The 18,638-nt window shown below is 35.5% G+C and overlaps 1 protein-coding gene across 1 annotated transcript in view; it reads left to right on the forward strand.

Moving 5' to 3' along the window:
- The window catches only part of LOC149805957 (alpha-2-macroglobulin receptor-associated protein-like), a 29,376-nt gene extending 13,176 nt beyond the window's left edge, over positions 1-16,200 (forward strand). The window contains exons 5-7 of the mRNA XM_089950745.1: positions 2,675-2,910; positions 7,921-8,076; positions 13,213-16,200. Of these exons, the coding sequence (XP_089806871.1) occupies positions 2,675-2,910; positions 7,921-8,076; positions 13,213-13,278 (458 nt within the window). The 3' untranslated portion in view covers positions 13,279-16,200. The remainder of the gene's footprint in view (positions 1-2,674; positions 2,911-7,920; positions 8,077-13,212) is intronic.
- The last annotated feature ends 2,438 nt before the right edge of the window (positions 16,201-18,638 follow it).

Consider the following 18,638-nt stretch of genomic DNA (forward strand, 5'->3'; position numbering starts at 1 on the left):
GATTGTTCTGCTTATGATTTCATTTAGACAGTAGACTATTTTTTGACATGATTGCTATGTTATGTGTTAATATAGCCATATCATAATTTTTATATATGTAACACAAACGATGTCATAATAGCATGCTTATGAAAGGCCAAGAAACTGAGGCATCCAAATGTTTTTCAGAATAATTTCACTACACAATTATGCGGTTTGGTAAAATAAAATCAGTATTTTTCATCATCCAATAAATGGAATATTACATTTGTCTAAATTCAAATGAAATTCATGAAAGTCTTAAAATAATTATTTATTTTTCCTCAGCAAGGCTGTCAGAGGTTAGAAATTATTGAGTCATTTCATAATTTGAAATGAGCACATTATGTGATGATATCAGCCAATGCTGTTCACAGTCAATATTTGAGAACCCTGTGATGAACAGAAAATGAAATGAAGCTGTATATGGCTATTTGTTGTGACTCCTGAACCAAACTTCCTTTACATGCACATTTTCAATATTGTATGACCCATGAACCAAACTTCCTCTACCTTTACATGCACGTTTTCAATATTGTATGACCCATGAACCAAACTTCCTCTACCTTTACATGCACATTTTCAGTATTGTATGGGGGCCGAGTGGTCTAAAGCGCTATCCGTTACGGATCACTGCCATCTCACCTCTGTCTGTGTGGGTTCGAGTCTCGGTTTCAGCCAATGTGGGTATGTGAGAAAGCTTGCCAGTAGCTTCTCGTGGGTCGGTGGTTCTTTCCGGGGTTCTTTCTCCATCATTAATACTGGCCGCCATGTATAGCCATGTGGTGAAAAATGGCATTAAACCCTTCAAGAACAACAATCAATATTGTATGACCCAAGAACCAATCTTCCTCTGCCTTTACATGCATGTTTTCAATATTGTATGACCCATGAACCAAACTTTCTCTGCCTTTACGTGCACATTTTGAATATTGTATGACCCATGAACCAATCTTCCTCTGCCTTTACATGCATGTTTTCAATATTGCATGACTCATGAACCAAACTTTCTCTGCCTTTATATGCAAGTTTTCAGTATTGTGTGACCCATGACCCTAATGAAAAGAGTTCTAACTCATATCTATTCTCAGAGATGATCTTTTCTCTTAAGAGATTTATTTCACAGGCAAATAAATGAAGATATGTAACTATACCTGTCACACTGGAACTAAAGGTGACTTCCATTTCAGGTGCATTAACAAATACTTTTGTCACCATCCAGATACTGACTTGCTTGACCCTCTACCCTAACAATTAAAGCCTCCTCGCTTTAGAACTTTAAATATTAACATGTTTGAATTACGTTCTCAGCATGGCCGGAGGTATAAGTAAAAGTGAGACAATAAATGTTTGCACAGCAATGCATACATTCTTTGATCTAAACGATGCCTTCCTCATAAAGCCTATTGTGTGCTGAAAAATGGCGTTAAACACTACAACAACAACAACAACAAAAATCCTCATAAAGTAAACATTCAGTTTGCATAGAATGAATGGTCAATGTAGATATACTCTAGTGATTGCTGAAGGTAGGAAGAAACCATTGTTTGGTTAGTAAAATCCTGCCTTGGAACAAAAAAGGCAGGTGTCCATTACATACAGGACATTTATGTGTAGTATTAAAGGGGAGTCAGTATAATTAGAATGGCCGTTGTGAATGGGTGACAACTGAGTAAAGGTGACAGTTAGGACAGGTTTGTCATTACTCTAAAAGAAACCAGTCAGGAGTTCTCTACAAGAAGTAGGTGGTAAATGTTTTTCTGCATTTATTATTAGCTTTATCTACATAGTACAGGAAAGGTTATTGTCACCAGTGTCTGTATCTATATGAACGCAGGGCTGCAGGTGGCTGTGTTGTCTAAAAAGCTCACCTTTACCATCACTGCAATCTCACCTCTGTCCATGTGGGTTGAGAGTCAGGATGAGCCAATATGGGTATGCGAGAAAGCATGCATTTAGCTTCCTGCTGGTCAGTGGTCCTTAAGAGGGTTTTCATGGATTCTTCCTCCTGCAATTATACTGGCCATCATATATAGCCTATCTTGCACTGAAAAATGACATTAAACCCAAAAATAACAATAGCAGCAACAACTGTATTATTGTTAGTGGATATAGACAGTTGTTTAAAGTTTGTATTTAAGGTTGTAATTATGGTTCATATTTTTTCATTCATCACAGTTTTGTACACCTGGGTACTATTACTACCATGAATTTGATATTGTAAAAGGCTGAAGACAGTGATATGGAATAAAGTTTTCCAAAGTTGCTGTTGGTGGTATCACACTAAGCTTGGCAGTATATCAAGGAATTCAGAGTACTGGTAGTCAATTTTAAACTTCTCATAGGACAGCCTGGCAGTACATCAAGGAATTCAGAGTACTGGTAGTCAGTTTTAAACTTCATTGGACAGCCTGGCAGATGGGAGATGGAGAGCGTGATATTACATGGACGTTATATATTAGGGTCAATATCAAGACTGGAAACAAAGCTGGCAGTATGTGAGGTTAGCATTAAATTTTGGGCAATAATTTATACTGTATTTTCACTGAGTTTGCTTCTAAAATTTTAGTAGATTATATGCTGATGAAATTTGTAACTTAGATCACCATGAAAGATATCCCTTTTATTCTTATTTTTTGTTTTTTCCATTTTGTAGGACAGCTTGAAAATTCTCTGAATGAGCTGGAGGAAAGTGCAGCCAACTGGAAAGAACTCCATCTGAAGAAGAAGGGAATGAAAACCATTCACAGTGAGGTTAAACAGGGCATGGAGAATCTAGAAAAAAAATTGGGAGGAAATTCAGAACGTGAATTCCAAGATGAAAGAGTTTATGATTTGTGGCTTCAAGCAAAGCAATCAAACATGACAGCTGCTGAACTGGAAACTTTCAAGGTAAGGATGGAACTTAGTTTTATGAGGGCCTCTGCATAATATATAACTGCTTTGGACTGTTCTGAATGACCTGAAAAGAACAAGTAATACAGTTATCAATTTGTCAGTGGTATTTGCATCAGCAGTATTTGCCCTTGATGAAAATGTTGCTGCAACTGTAATCTTTCATGGGTAGGATTTGAACTCAGTGATGCAGATTTAAACTCTGTAGTACAGATTTGAACACTGTAGTTCAGATTTCAACTTTGCATCCTTCTAGTATACTGTTGTCTGGCCATTTCATTGTAAGTGGAATGTACATATTCCTTGGAGTAGTGCTAAATGTAAAAAATATACTGACCTCAGGTCAGTTTCAGCAGGTGAGCATTTAAAATTTTATTTTTCAGATACTATTTCATAAGTGCATTTATCATGAAAAGCACTATTCACCAGCATCAAAGTAGGTTACAGTGATCTATAAACATTTATGTTCATGCTAATGTGTACAAACTGATTCTTACATGATCATGCCAGTTGATTTTGGTTTTAAGTGAAATTTTGTGGAAAGAGCACAGTTTCAATTTTTATGAATATTTTCATAGTTATTAAGAATTATTATTTATTATATACTCCTTTTTTTTCTCTGTTAACTTTACATTGTCAGAATCGTGCAGTACAGTACTGCACACCTTGATATTGCACACATGTGCACAACACATGTGCCTGAAAATAGTATAGTGTATTAGGAACTACTTTGTAAATAAATCATGTACACTCATTTAGTAGACTTTAGGTTTTAGTTTATTAGATTTGTTTGTGGATGAACTAAAACAGCTGTTTATTCTTTTTGAAAGTAGAGATGTTAAAGTGAACAATGTGAACGAGTTTACTGAGTCATAAATGAAACTTTCAAACAAGCAAATGAATGAATGTTATATTTGCAAGAGGATACAAAATTTTAGATTGGAATCAGCATGTGGGCAGATTCCAAACTGCATAAGTTAATTACCTTGTTAATTTTTAGAAAGGCAATCTGTCATTGTCACTAATTTCCTTTTGCACTCACATAAGTGTCTCAGTCTGCAGCAGTTTTGCATGTGCAGGAAGTACAATGAAGGATTTGGTTTAAAATGTTTGAAAATTATTCATGCAGTGCAAAACAAAGGGCATGATGACCAAGAAGGGTCCTGCACCGGATAAAATGGATCAGCTTAAAATGGCCCAAACGGGTGAATAAAAATCACCGACACCTAACATGTAGTATTTATGTGAAGGCTGAGAATGGCATATGAATAGATCTTAGTGTATGTCTGTAATCTGCATACTGGAAATACAACCATTATGTCAACACATAAAACGGGACCACCATACCACTGAGAGACCTTCTAATGATAAAAAGACCATCAAGTTGACATGTGTGTCAATAATGTATTCTGTTGTAGGCTGTGAATTGTGAATCATAACGATGCACTGCAAAGGTGTATCGTTTCACCCCAATAAGTCATGCATCATGATGAAAATCAGTGCAATTGCACAATAGTCAGATCACAGAGCACAAAATTCCAAACAAATTTACGGAATATTTTTTTACACCTTTAACAACATGTTGATGATGATTATTATGTCTTTTCAAACTTTAATGCCATTAAAACCAGTGCATTGGTGCAGCCTGGATAAAACTATATATGTGTGAAATAAAACAGATGGACAGAAACACTTTCACATTGTTACATGCAGAGTTCATTGTACTGGAAACGGGAAATATAGTATAGGGTTAAGGTCTTTTCACAAAGTTTTTACTGGGATCTATCATTCAGAACAGTTTGATAGAGTTATCATTTTATTAAGAGTTTAATGTTTTTTCTGAGTTTATCATGGTATAAACTGCCAGTTGCTGTCTCACACGGCAAATAACACCCGAAGGGCATTATGTAAGCTGTGTGAGTCTTAAACTGGCAATTTATACCACAATAAACCCAGAAAAAACAATGTTAAACTCTTAGAATTGAAATTTCAATTATTCGTCATGTTATTTTGTTTGCATCATTAAAAAACAAAATTCTTAATTGAGTGTAGTAATACATGTTTGGGGTTTTCTGTTATGTAGCTGTTTATAGCAGTTGGGATTGTCCAGCTTGATTGTAATAAGGTCATCATAATACCAGTCCTTCAATCAATGGAAGCCCATGTAAGGAATTTGAACAATGCTACCATGATTTTTATATTTTGCCTTAATAGACACGTGTATTCAATGTGAGAGCTCAATATTTAAATTCATGATGTCGTGGCTGTAAGAATGTATGCGTTTGTAGACTGACTGAATGTGATTTGGCAGATGCATCACTGATCTGACACATGAGTGATCTATTTTCGCTATTCAGAACCTATTTTCATGTTTATAAACAGGCTGGACTAATACATGTATGTGTATGAGGTTAGGTTATAGAAAGTGTATAATCAGTTTTGTTAGTTAAGACATACACATACACACACAGATCTAAAGTATTTATTTTATCCCTCTAGTTATTCCATGATTTGTTTAGTGACAGTGGTTCATAACCTGATCCCTCTCATCAAATGTGTGACATCAGTGTTGAAAATACACAGACACGCTAAAGGATAGATGCAAACAGAGGTAAATGCTGATATAGAATGCTGTTGGTGGAAGAAGTTATGAGTTTTTAACTTGGGGGTTCAAAACAGCAAGACAATTTAATTTGTTGAATTTTGTGTTTATTGTTTACACACTTTTCTAAGTATAGTGTAACATTAATTACAATACAGCAATGTAATATCACTATAAAAATGAAAAATTGTATGACACATTCATGTATTTACTACTTTAATATTTGTACTTGTATCTAACTATTTGCTATGCATTTTCTTAATTTGTCTATAATTATTCATTGAAAATTGCCATATAATAAAAACCAGGAGTTGTACATGATGTTTTGTAAATTATTATTCTAGCCTGGATAGTTGAGATGGGGCACTTAACTTGAAAATCATGTATTTCCTTAACTTGTTTGCACCTACTCTTTTTAGTTGGAACTAAACTGGATGGTACAGTTATTGAAATGACAGGTGGATTGTGTAATGAAACCTGTCATAGAGTTCATTGTATTATGTGACAGTGCAGAGTAAATATTGGAGTTGCCTGTACTGTGATACACTATGGCCAGAGTAAATATTGCAGTTGCCTGTAGTAAATATTGCAGTTGCCTGTACTGTGATACACTATTGCCAGAGTAAATATTGCAGTTGCCTGTACTGTGATACACTATGGCCAGAGTAAATATTGCAGTTGCCTGTACTGTGATTCACTATGGCAAGAGTAAATATTGCAGTTGCCTGTACTGTAATACACTATAGCCAGAGTAAATATTGCAGTTGCGTGTACTGTGATTCACTATGGCCAGAGTAAATATTGCAGTTGCCTGTACTGTGATACACTATGGCGAGAGTAAATATTGCAGTTGCCTGTACTGTGATACACTATGGCGAGAGTAAATATTGCAGTTGCCTGTACTGTGATACACTATAGCCAGAGTAAATATTGCAGTTGCCTGTACTGTGATTCACTATGGCAAGAGTAAATATTGCAGTTGCCTGTACTGTGATACAATATGACCAGAGTAAGTATTGCATTTGCCTGTACTGTGATACACTATGACCAGAGTAAATATTGCAATTGCCTGTATTGTGATACACTATGACCAAAGTAAATATTGCAGTTGCCTGTATTGTGATACACTATGACCAAAGTAAATATTGCAGTTGCCTGTATTGTGATGCACTATGACCAGAATAAATATTGCAATTGTCTGTATTGTGATACACTATGACCAGAGTAAATATTGCAGTTGCCTGTATTGTGATACACTATGACCAGAGTAAATATTGCAGTTGCCTGTATTGTGATACACTATGACCAGAGTAAATATTGCAATTGTCTGTATTGTGATACACTATGACCAGAGTAAATATTGCAATTGTCTGTGTTGCGATACACTATGACCAGAGTAAATATTGCAATTGCCTGTATTGCGATACACTATGACCAGAGTAAATATTGCAATTGTCTGTATTGTGATACACTATGACCAGAGTAAATATTGCAATTGCCTGTATTGTGATACACTATGACCAGAGTAAATATTGCAATTGTCTGTGTTGCGATACACTATGACCAGAGTAAATATTGCAATTGCCTGTATTGTGATACACTATGACCAGAGTAAATATTGCAGTTGCCTGTATTGTGATACATTATGACCAGAGTAAATATTGCAATTGTCTGTATTGTGATACACTATGACCAGAGTAAATATTGCAATTGTCTGTATTGTGATACACTATGACCAGAGTAAATATTGCAGTTGCCTGTATTGTGATACACTATGACCAGAGTAAATATTGCAGTTGCCTGTATTGTGATACACTATGACCAGAGTAAATATTGCAATTGCCTGTATTGTGATACACTATGACCAGAGTAAATATTGCAATTGTCTGTGTTGCGATACACTATGACCAGAGTAAATATTGCAATTGCCTGTGTTGCGATACACTATGACCAGAGTAAATATTGCAGTTGCCTGTATTGTGATACACTATGACCAGAGTAAATATTGCAGTTGCCTGTATTGTGATACACTATGACCAGAGTAAATATTGCAATTGTCTGTATTGTGATACACTATGACCAGAGTAAATATTGCAATTGTCTGTGTTGCGATACACTATGACCAGAGTAAATATTGCAATTGCCTGTGTTGCGATACACTATGACCAGAGTAAATATTGCAGTTGCCTGTATTGTGATACACTATGACCAGAGTAAATATTGCAGTTGCCTGTATTGTGATACACTATGGCCAGAGTAAATATTGCAATTGCCTGTGTTGCGATACACTATGACCAGAGTAAATATTGCAATTGCCTGTATTGTGATACACTATGACCAGAGTAAATATTGCAGTTGATTGATGGCAGTATTGAATAAACCTATAAGTTGTTTTTTTGTATCAGTCAGAACTAAAGCACTTTGAACACCGCATCGAAAAGCATGGTTATCTGCAAGAGGAGCTGGAACAGAGGGCATTGTATGAGAACCAGTATGGAAATGACGAGGTGCCACAAAAACATAAAGATCTTAAGGAGAAAGTCCATCTGTATGGAAAAAAGGTTTGTATAGCCTCTATAAGCTTATTTAAAAAAGCAATTTTACATAGAATGCATTGAAAACAAACACAATGAAGACTTGATGGCTTTATTGTTCATGGGTTAATAATAAAAAGATTATCAGCTTTATAAAGTGCTGATGTCATTCGTAATTAAGGTCAAATGACACCTGTTTCTGGACTTGACTGCACTCAGTGGCACGTGGAAACCAGGGGAGTGGCCTCTTCACATCAACCTTTTAGAATTTAAAGCTGTCATCAATGCCTTTAACTTCTGGAGGAATCAACTCTCAGGCAGAACTATCCTCATTATTTTCAAAAACTCTGTGGTGTGACCTACTTAAAACACAGATGGGACAAGTCTTGAGTTACCGATCTACTCAATCTAGAGATCTGCCCAGAAGATTTCTGCCAACCCAAATCTTCTCAAGCAACCACAGTCAATTTACTTAAAAATTTGCTTTCTCCCTGCTCTAAGCAGTCACTGGAGCATATCAACAGGGATTGCACCATGCATGCAAAGTACCAATAGTATGATGAGATAAAAAAATGTTTACACATCAATTCATATGCCCTTCCTTTATCAATATATTACCTTGCTCACACATCAAAGTCCGCTTTGCATGCATTGTGCAGTCCCTGTTGATACACTCTTGTGACTGCTTATAACAGGGAGAAAACAAATTTTTAAGTAAATTGTGTTTCTCTGGGAATACTCACTCAATTATGATAACGTTATGTGATATAAGCCTGCTACCTTGTGAATCCACCAAAAGACAAAAGTCAACTTTCCTGTCTATCTCATATAGACAAAGGGCACCAACTCTTGCATGTTAATTCCCCTTGCCACCACCAGGTGCTGCTAGTTTTTAAGCTGAACAATATGCTAATGAGGAAGCTTGCAAGGGGGGTGTGGTTAAGAGGGTTTTAAAGTAATATAGTTGGGTAAGTATTCAAAGAGAAACACAATTTACTGACAAATTTCCTTTCTTTTTCAAATATGTTCCCCATTCACAGTAACATTAGGAGAATAGGTAAAAGGAGGATGGAATGCTGTGCATTTGACCTGACCTCTACCCCAGGTATCATTCAAAGGAATGATGGCTGGATTCCTCATTCTAATGATAACCCATTCTCCTAAATGCATAAGCAACACTGTCTAGAGTCACTTGATCAGTGGCATATGATTAAGAAGATAATTTACTGAAAACTTTTTACTATAGTTTCTTGGAAGTATAAATATGAAAAATTTGAAAGTGGGACAGTTTGTATCATTATAGAGATAGAGAAAGATGGTTGAAGTAATTTATAAGCTGAATGGTGGGAAAAGAAGTTGTATATTCAGAGCAGAAATATGTCAGTTTTGTTACAGGTATTGTTTCATTCTTAAATTTTTTTTGTATCTCATGGAAAAGTTGAGGAGAGATATGAATTCATCCCGTTGCATTAGGTTTAGGGGCCATTCACTATTTACAAAACTTGTCTGTAAAGGCAGGCAGAGTTTTGGTTTAAAAAGATAGTAATATTAGGGACTGAGCATTTAATTGGGGTTACATGGGATTGCTGAAATTTTGTTTGAAAAAAATGTCCAGCCTTCAAATCCATTGAAAAAAACGTATTCTTCCTCCAGTTTAAAGAAACAGAACATATTATATCCATTATATTAGTTGAAACAAATGAATTATCATGATGTAAAAAAAAAAAACCAGCTCAAAATCACCCTGCCCCCCAAAATTAAGTGGTCAGCTCCTTAATTTACTTTTAATCCCTAGTCAGGCCTCTGACATAAGCTGACTCTTTGATCTTGGCAAGCTGAGTACCATGTTAACCTGATATCATTTGTAAATGTGAACATCAGTTAACCTGAGATCATTTGTAAATGTGAACATCAGTTAACCTGATATCATTTGTAAATGTGAACATCAGTTAACCTGATATCATTTGTAAATGTGAACATCAGTTAACCTGATATCATTTGTAAATGTGAACATCAGTTAACCTGGTATCATTTGTAAATGTGAACATCAGTTAACCTGATATCATTTGTAAATGTGAACATCAGTTCATAAGCTTTATTATGCAGGTTGGCCTAGCAAAGAGTCTGTCATCTGTTTCATAACCATATATAAGCTGTCATTTAGTTTAAAAAAATACTTGTCATGATAATAATTCAGTAAATTTCCTTTCTTTTTTAAAGTGTTAGTAATTACTTAATAGGATGGATTAAAGTGAGCTGTATTCAGTAATCTTGTATGGAACATAACTTTGGAAGAAAATGATATATGATTAGTTTATTTTGTTGAAAATAATAATAATAACAATAATAACAATAATCATCATCATAAAATTGAAGGTGAAACTGCATACAGCAGTCAACTGTGAACGAAGGTCATTTTTGTGTTTTCCCATGAGTGGATACCATTAGGTTTTACTGTATTTTTTGTTAAACAGCACATGGCATGAGGCGCTGATTATCATAATGTCTGTAGTATAGACCCTGGGCAATCATTGAGTTATAAGGATTTTTGAGCTCAACATGTCAGACATCAGATGATATTAAGGGATAATCTGTTGTTTGTTGTTAACCTGTTTGTACCAGTTTGTTATCACCACTTCTAGTTTTGGAGGATTGCCATGAAACTCTACACACACACACATGCACACACTAGCCCCCCCAAGGTATAGCTGTTCCTCAGTGAAAATGGTGCCATTTTTTGAGGTCCATTGTGGCTTCTACAGCAGCCATATCGAAAATCTTATTATTACTCAACAACCGCTCTAGTGGCCTAGTGGTTAGAGCATTCGCCTCGGATGCAGGAGGTCGTGGGTTCGATCCCCAGCTGAGTCATACCAAAGATTTGTAAAATGGTACTAACAGCTGCCTCGCTAGGTGCTCAGCATTAAGAGATTAGTGTTAGAACTGGTCGGCCTGGTGTCAGGATAATGTGACTGGGTGGGACATCATGCTACATGTCTGTGGCATGATGCCCCAGTGCTAGACATCACTATAAACTGCCACACTGCAAACATTGTAGTGATATGACTGAAAAATTGTTAAAGCTACATTAAAAATCCAATTCACACACATTACTACTCCACCTAAATGGAAGGTCAAATCAGAATTGGGCTTTCACTAGAAGACTTGTGATGTCTAGTTGATCTTAGGTAAATATTGTACTGATATCCAGTATAGCCACCACAATTGCTATCATGAAAATCATTTTGCTCATCATCTTAGATGGAAAAGTCATATTAACGTTATGAAATCATACTTTTCCTGAATGAAAATGGTGCGTCTATGATCACAGATATAGCTGCCACTGTGAACACATTAAAATCTTGTCTCCAGAATGGATGGTCATATCAGCATTGGGTTTTCACCATTTTTACATCCAGTTAAGTTGCCACAGTAGTTAATATGAAAATCTTGTCACTCAGGAATATCAGAAATGGTTTAAATACTCAGCAATTAAAAAATACAATGGTTATACATGTATCTTGAATTTTTGGTAGTTCATTTTTGGCCAATAGAGTGTCAGTCTCTTTGAAGGACTCTTGTTTCCATATTTGCATTGGTGTTTCAGATACATAATCCTTTTGGAATATTTGCATTTAAAAGTTTGAGATCCCATTTCTTGATTGACAACTCCAAAAGTGGAACTAAGCCAATCACATGACACATTAGTGATATGTTATAGCAAATGCCTTTTTCAAGAGTTCAGATTTGTATTGGCTTTCCTTTATTTTCACAGTAGTTAAAGAAAATGAAAATTGTAGACTATTTGATTTTGGAATTATAGCTGTTTTTAAAGAAAAGGCTAGTAATGTGTGATGCTTGCATTATGTCATTCAGCATCACTTACACTTTGTAGAGACTTAAGACCTTCACACGTGACGAAGGTTGGTCCTTAAATAGCATTTTTAGAATTTTGATCCATTTCCTGTTTAAGGATGCATTAATATATAACAGCGTAAAATGTGTAACAATTTTATGGACAGAGGTGTTCAAGTTCACCTACATATTATGTAATCATTTGGGACAGGTTTGCAGCATGTAAGATGCTTAAAATAATTCCCTGGGGCATACATTTGGGGTGTGGATCTGTGAAACTGCTTTGATGAACCTGTAACTACATTGGCTTGGCATGAAAATATGAATGGTAATGTACATAGTAAACATACCCTGGAGGCAGTTCATTGGGTTGGGGAGTAGGGTTCTGTTTGGTAGACTTACCCTGGAGGCAGTTCATTGGGTTGGGGAGTAGGGTTCTGTTTGGTAGACATACCCTGGAGGCAGTTCATTGGGTTGGGGAGTAGGGTTCTGTTTGGTAGACATACCCTGGAGGCAGTTCACTGGGTTGGGGAGTAGGGTTCTGTTTGGAAGACATACCCTGGAGGCAGTTCATTGAGTTGGGGAGTAGGGTTCTGTTTGATAGACAAACCCTGGAGGCAATTCATTCGGGTGGGGAGTAGGGTTCTGTTTGGAAGACATACCCTGGAGGCAGTTCATTGAGTTGGGGAGTAGGGTTCTGTTTGGTAGACATACCCTGGAGGCAGTTCATTGGGTTGGGGAGTAGGGTTCTGTTTGAAAGACATACCCTGGAGGCAGTTCATTGGGATGGGGAGTAGGGTTCTGTTTGAAAGACATACCCTGGAGGCAGTTCATTGGGTTGGGGAGTAGGGTTTTGTTTGGTACTTGAAATTTATTAAGATTCATACTCAACAACTATAGAAAGTAATGCCACTTATAAATACTGGTTATCATTAAGTACATCACAACATTTTCTTCTTTGCTCATAAAATACTTTGACTTGGGTATATATATATGGACCCTTGTTATCTCTCTAGTTTGCTATTATAATTATTTTCCATGCTAAGATGACCAGGCATTTGCATACAAGAATGGACCTAAGGCATGATATGGGTGTGGAGGTGTTGTCCTTGGGTCACAGTTTGGAAATTATTGTAATCTTCACCGTATAATTCGCAGCTACTTTCAGGACATACAAAATGGAACATATAAGCAGCATGCATTAGGGACACAAAATGGGGATGGGGTCTAAGCAGTTAATATTAGCTAAATGTATTTCATATATACCATGCTCTAATAATACCAAGCACTTTTTACACAATTTTTCAGGTAAATAAGCACCATGAAGATTTGAAGCATAGGGTGAAGATGGCCACAAAACACTCAGAGCTATAGAGGTTTCAGAGAGAGGAGGAGAGAAATTGTTTATTTGTTTGGTGTTTAATAGCATCTTGGCACATAAAAGGCTATATTGTACCCTGGCAAATGGGGCACTAAAGATACATCACAGTAGCCAGCCAGGGCTAGTATGAATTTGATGGCCAACCTGGACTGATATGAATTTGAGTTTGAGATTTAGTCTTCATTCTCATCCAGTGATTTTTCAAAAGTAACAGACTCAGTATTTGGTTAACACAAATTCTCAAGCTTGAATTCAAGCTTAAAAGATGTATGATATCCAGGCCTGGGCAGGAATCGAACACTCAACTTCTGGGAAGTGAGCCAGTCTCACTGACCCCTAGCTACTGTGTCTTCCAGGACAAGAGAGAGAAAGATCCTTTCATTTTGTATTTTGATAATTAATTTTTCTGTGCAGGCACTGTGATGTCCAAAAATAGCTGTATTTTTTTAAATAAACTTCAATCTCATCTTCAAAGCTTACAGATCTTTTGAGAGGTTTAAATTGCATTTTTTTAATGTGGATTACTTATGAAAAATTTTATTATTCGGAATCTCTAATTTATCTATGATTTTTTTATGAGGTTCAGAACATTAATCAGTGTCTGTGTAGATTATGTAGCAATAGTGTTCTTAAATTTTCTGAGATGCCAGCCATTCTGGATTTTGTGGAAATATGAATATTTAGTGAAAATCCAGCATTCAGAGTTACATTGACAAACTTCCAGAAAAGAAGATATTTTTGAAAGAAAAGTTGAATAAATCCTAAATACTTGACACTGGGGACAAAACTAAAGCATTCCAAAGACTTGTAAGCCCAGTTAATTGAGATAGGTTGTGTTCCATTTGTAATGCTTTATATTCTGTATGTTTTATACACGTGATTTAACCACAGTACATATAACAGCACATTTATTTAACATTGATGTGTACAACATGCTTCAATTACATAAATGACAGAAGTTTTATTTATGTATTGGTCCTTTATTTCACATTATTTTCTGTCAAAATATGATGCCTCCTTCTTAAAGTAAGTGTCAAAGTGAGTGTTAGATTTTGTCATGCAGATGTAACGATGTGAATGTTTATTATTTAGGGCAAGTTTTGACATGTAATTTATAAATATGTTTATTTCGGCTTCATTTTGGTTACAGTTTAATTGTAATATTTGTTAGTATTCAGGGTTCACCAACTTTCAGGCCCTAACATTGCCACAGGAAATGGGTGAGAAGGTTTCTCTCTAATTATTATGCTGGGCAATGAAACTGCCTGTCCAACTTTCTGGTCTAATCAAGCTTAACCACTCATGACGTGTTTTTTATCTATTGTTTACATCATAATTACAGGTGATAGATCCAAATAATTGCATAGATGCAGATGTGTTAATAAACAAATTACAGATTATTCTCATTTCATAGACAAGCATTTATACTGTTGATGCACCTACTAACATGACTACTAATGTGTGCTCTTTGAACTAGCTGTGCATTCTGTTCTTCAGCTATCAATTCAAGCCCTTCCATTTTTGTTTAGTATACATATCTGTCTGTATGTACTGTAAGATGTATATTTTGTATAACTTTAATTATTGCCGTAAGATTTTTATGTGCAAAAAAATATAAAAAGAAAACTAAGCTATTTATTTGTAAAATAAATGTCATTTTATTTTACCCTTTTTTTCAAACTTTGTTGTGATATTATGTTGTCATGCTTTGGGGCAAGCTCAGATCTCTCAGGGGCAAGTTGAGTTTTCCAATCAGCCTGAAGCATGCTTTTTATAAAATATGTCTAGCCCTGGATAAAATACAGATTTTGAACACAAGTTTTTGTGTGGATAAATTAGGGGAAAGTTACTTAAGGACCAGTATGATAGACTGGTACATAGAATATAGCTTGTCATTGTACAAATAAACCAGCCATGTTGTATCATGATACAGTAAATGTCTTAAGTACAGTATTATCGTGATAGTAATTTATACATAAATAAACAGAAAAATGCAATTAAGTCCATCTTTGCAAACAAAAAAATCTTGTGTATATTCAATTTGATTCCTTTGAAAACCAGTTTTTTCAAGTTTTATCACAAAAGAATTCACTTATTCAGGTAAATCTTTAAAATTTTTATAGTTATTACTATTGACATGTAATCAATCAATGGATTTGTTAAAAATTTGTTTTAAAAGTTGTCTTATTTTGATTTCTATTCATATTAGCAAATTAACCATCTGTCTGTGTATGTTAAATTTACTTCTCTGAACAGCCAAGTATGTCCTTATATCAACAGCCACATTGCTTTTCTTAAATCATTTTAAAAAATCCTTTGTAGGGTTATCTAAATTTCCAGAATGACCAGTATATATAAAGTGTTTTTTCATTTCTTGTGGTCTTTTTTAAAAGGTTTTGTTAAGTATTGATCAGATAAACTAAATTGATTTTAAAACTTCTTATTATTGTATTCTGCCAAATACTCTATAGTTCTTGATAGATAATGTGAAAAAAATAATGGAACCATTACTCAGGATCTGAGAACTAAACACAGCATGTGCTGATGTAATTTTCCATTATTCATGTATTTTGTGCTGAGTTGTAAAGGTTCAATTGGTCATGGTACCTGAAAGCTGGAGGGGCGTTAGATTAATAATCCATCTTTGATAATGGGTAAGTGTCTAAATTCAAACAATACCCGCTTGTGTTGCTCTGTCATGAAACACCAGGCCAGACTAAACTCTGGTCGAACAAATATTTGCAAGATCAAAGCAAAATGTACATAGCTAATATTTGAAAATATTTTCATACAAAGTCATCTATAACTGCTATCTTGTGATGGAGAAAAATTATTGTAATTTATAAAGAGGATGTGTAACAGTTAATTAGGTAGATATTGAAGAATAAAGAGACTGTTGGTAAGCATGTTGTGAAGCACTCTTGTTGTTTAATTCATTTAAAGGGATAGATGACAAGAAAATGTTTATTTCAAGATAGTTCATATTATTTAGTTAGTGTTTGATTCTGCTGTTGGCTTGTATTGATAGAGTCAATATCATGATACCCTATCACAGGACTAAATATTGTGATTCATCATGATGGAAAACATGCATCCAAACCCAACCCAAAATGTGTTAAACCCCATAAAACCAAAATGGTGTTAAACCCCATAAATTTTAACCAAACCAAACCCAAAATGTGTTAAACCCCATAAAACCAAACCAATCTTATCAATATGGGGTTGTCACTAAAAGACTTTATATGATGCTTAGTTGGTCCATCATGGCAGCCATCTTGAAGATCTTGTTATCATTACTCCTAGTGAACAGAACATCATGTTGACATGGGGGTTTTCACCAGAAGATTGGTATGATGTCTATTTGGTTCTAAATTAAATGGTTCTGTTCAGACATAAATGAGGCCTTGATTGGCATCAGACATACCTAGGAAATTCATTGCAACCACCACTGTACTTAAGCAAACAAGGCTGCCAATATTATATCCATATCCCAAAAAACTTCTCCTTCATGCCAGTTTCATTTCAAAGATGCTTTGCATGAAAAAAACAATTTGGTGCTTCGAGTGGAGAGAATTGCAACAGTTAGTCCTCCACTTTACAAGTATAAAAGGAGAAATGGTAAGTTTTCAGCGACTATTGTCACATTAACAATGTCACACTACTCTCAGCTTTCATCTCCCAACTGTATAACTCTCTTCAAAGATAAGAAATTAGCCCATATTACAATCAGTGGATACTATTCCATAATCTTAGACTGCATGGAAGAGATGAAATTGGCCACACCAAAGAACCTTCTGACTTCATACCCGATTTTGACATATCTAGGCCACACTCGCTCTGCTTGTTTCTAAAATGAAACCTCTTCTGGGTCTCTCTTCTTAGTAGATCAATCAGTAGAGGTGAAGCTGAAGGACTTGGTACATGCCATCACATGCTGTCTGAGGTGCACAGAGAATGTCTGCAGTGGATGTCAAAGTTTCTTCTTTTCAATGCAAGGCAATAGCCAGACATGGGATCCCGCTAGGATTGCCAAAGCTCATGTAATAACACATAACCATTGGTTGTTCTAGGCTGTACGTAAGAAGTTCATGCTTTCATTACTGTAGAGTAATTCAGGCTGGATGCTGCTGTTTATGTGATTTGGATAATGTATTTCATGGAGAAAGGAATATTTTAAGTAAATTATGTTTCTCCAAAAACACATATACGAACACATTACTGTAAATACCTCCCACCATTCCCCACAAAAGTGAGAATCTTTTTGTATGTTTCTCTTAAGTTTAAACTTGTTGAATCATGGATACAGGTGGACACGTAGTGGGAAACAAGGAGAGTAAAAATCCATAAGAGTTATTTCCATTCATCTAAATAATATGGAGATAGAAAGATGGCGGGGACATTCAGGGAGGGTAGGATTTGGAGGTTGCATAGAGTAAAACTCTAGTGTTAATGTGCTCAGGTAAGTATTTTTGGTGGAACATAATATACTAAAAATATTTCCATTCAGTCATAAGTCATGGAGAGAATCTCATGAGCTAGAAGTTCCACTACTTTAAATGTATGTTTTCTGGAACTGTTATGAGATCAACAACATCATTCAGTGCCTCACTTCCACGTTTGGCTGAAGTTTTTCCTCTGGCTTTTTAACACATTAACCCCTGGAGGTTTGTTTTGTTTTTGCCTGAAATTCGAGTAGGAAACACATTTTGAAAGCTATTTCTGAATACATCCAAAAACACCAACTTCCAGGTGATCATCCAATAACATACTGCCTAGTTGTGTTAGAAACATCATTTTTCATTGGCTATTTGGCTCGTGCATGAGCAGAAGGGTAAAAGTTGGAGTTCTTGAAATTTTTCTATTTTTTTTTTATAGCTAAACGGAGCCATTATTTTTGTTTCAAGACACTCTTTATTCCAAATGTCCATCTTATCCTACTTTTTGCAAAGTTTCATCTGTCTGTTTGCAGTTCATACCAGTTTGGCTTAGATCGAAGACCAAAAAGTCTAATATTCGGACACAAAATCGGATTCTGACCACGGGCAAATTTTGGGTAGGTAAAAATTGGGTCCAAAAAATGAAGTTTTTCCATCTGTATTTTGTAGTGCAACTAGAAATTCCAGATTATTTGGTATCATTGTAGAGCTACATCTGTTTACCTTTCTATAATACCACCCACTTTAGTGTATCATGCATGACCATGACGCTACAGAGCTTGGCAGTAGGCTACTACCTCCTGCCACGTTAACTCGTCGCCAGGGGTTAATGTGTTAATGAGAAAGAGTTAACTCCAGTTATTATCAAAAGCTACCACTTCACGGCTGGAGGGATATGCTGGTCATGATAAAGATTT

This window comes from Sinohyriopsis cumingii, chromosome 2, assembly GCF_028554795.1.
Source record: "Sinohyriopsis cumingii isolate HCF-2022 chromosome 2, ASM2855479v2, whole genome shotgun sequence".
NCBI classification, from domain to species: Eukaryota; Metazoa; Mollusca; class Bivalvia; order Unionida; family Unionidae; genus Sinohyriopsis; species Sinohyriopsis cumingii.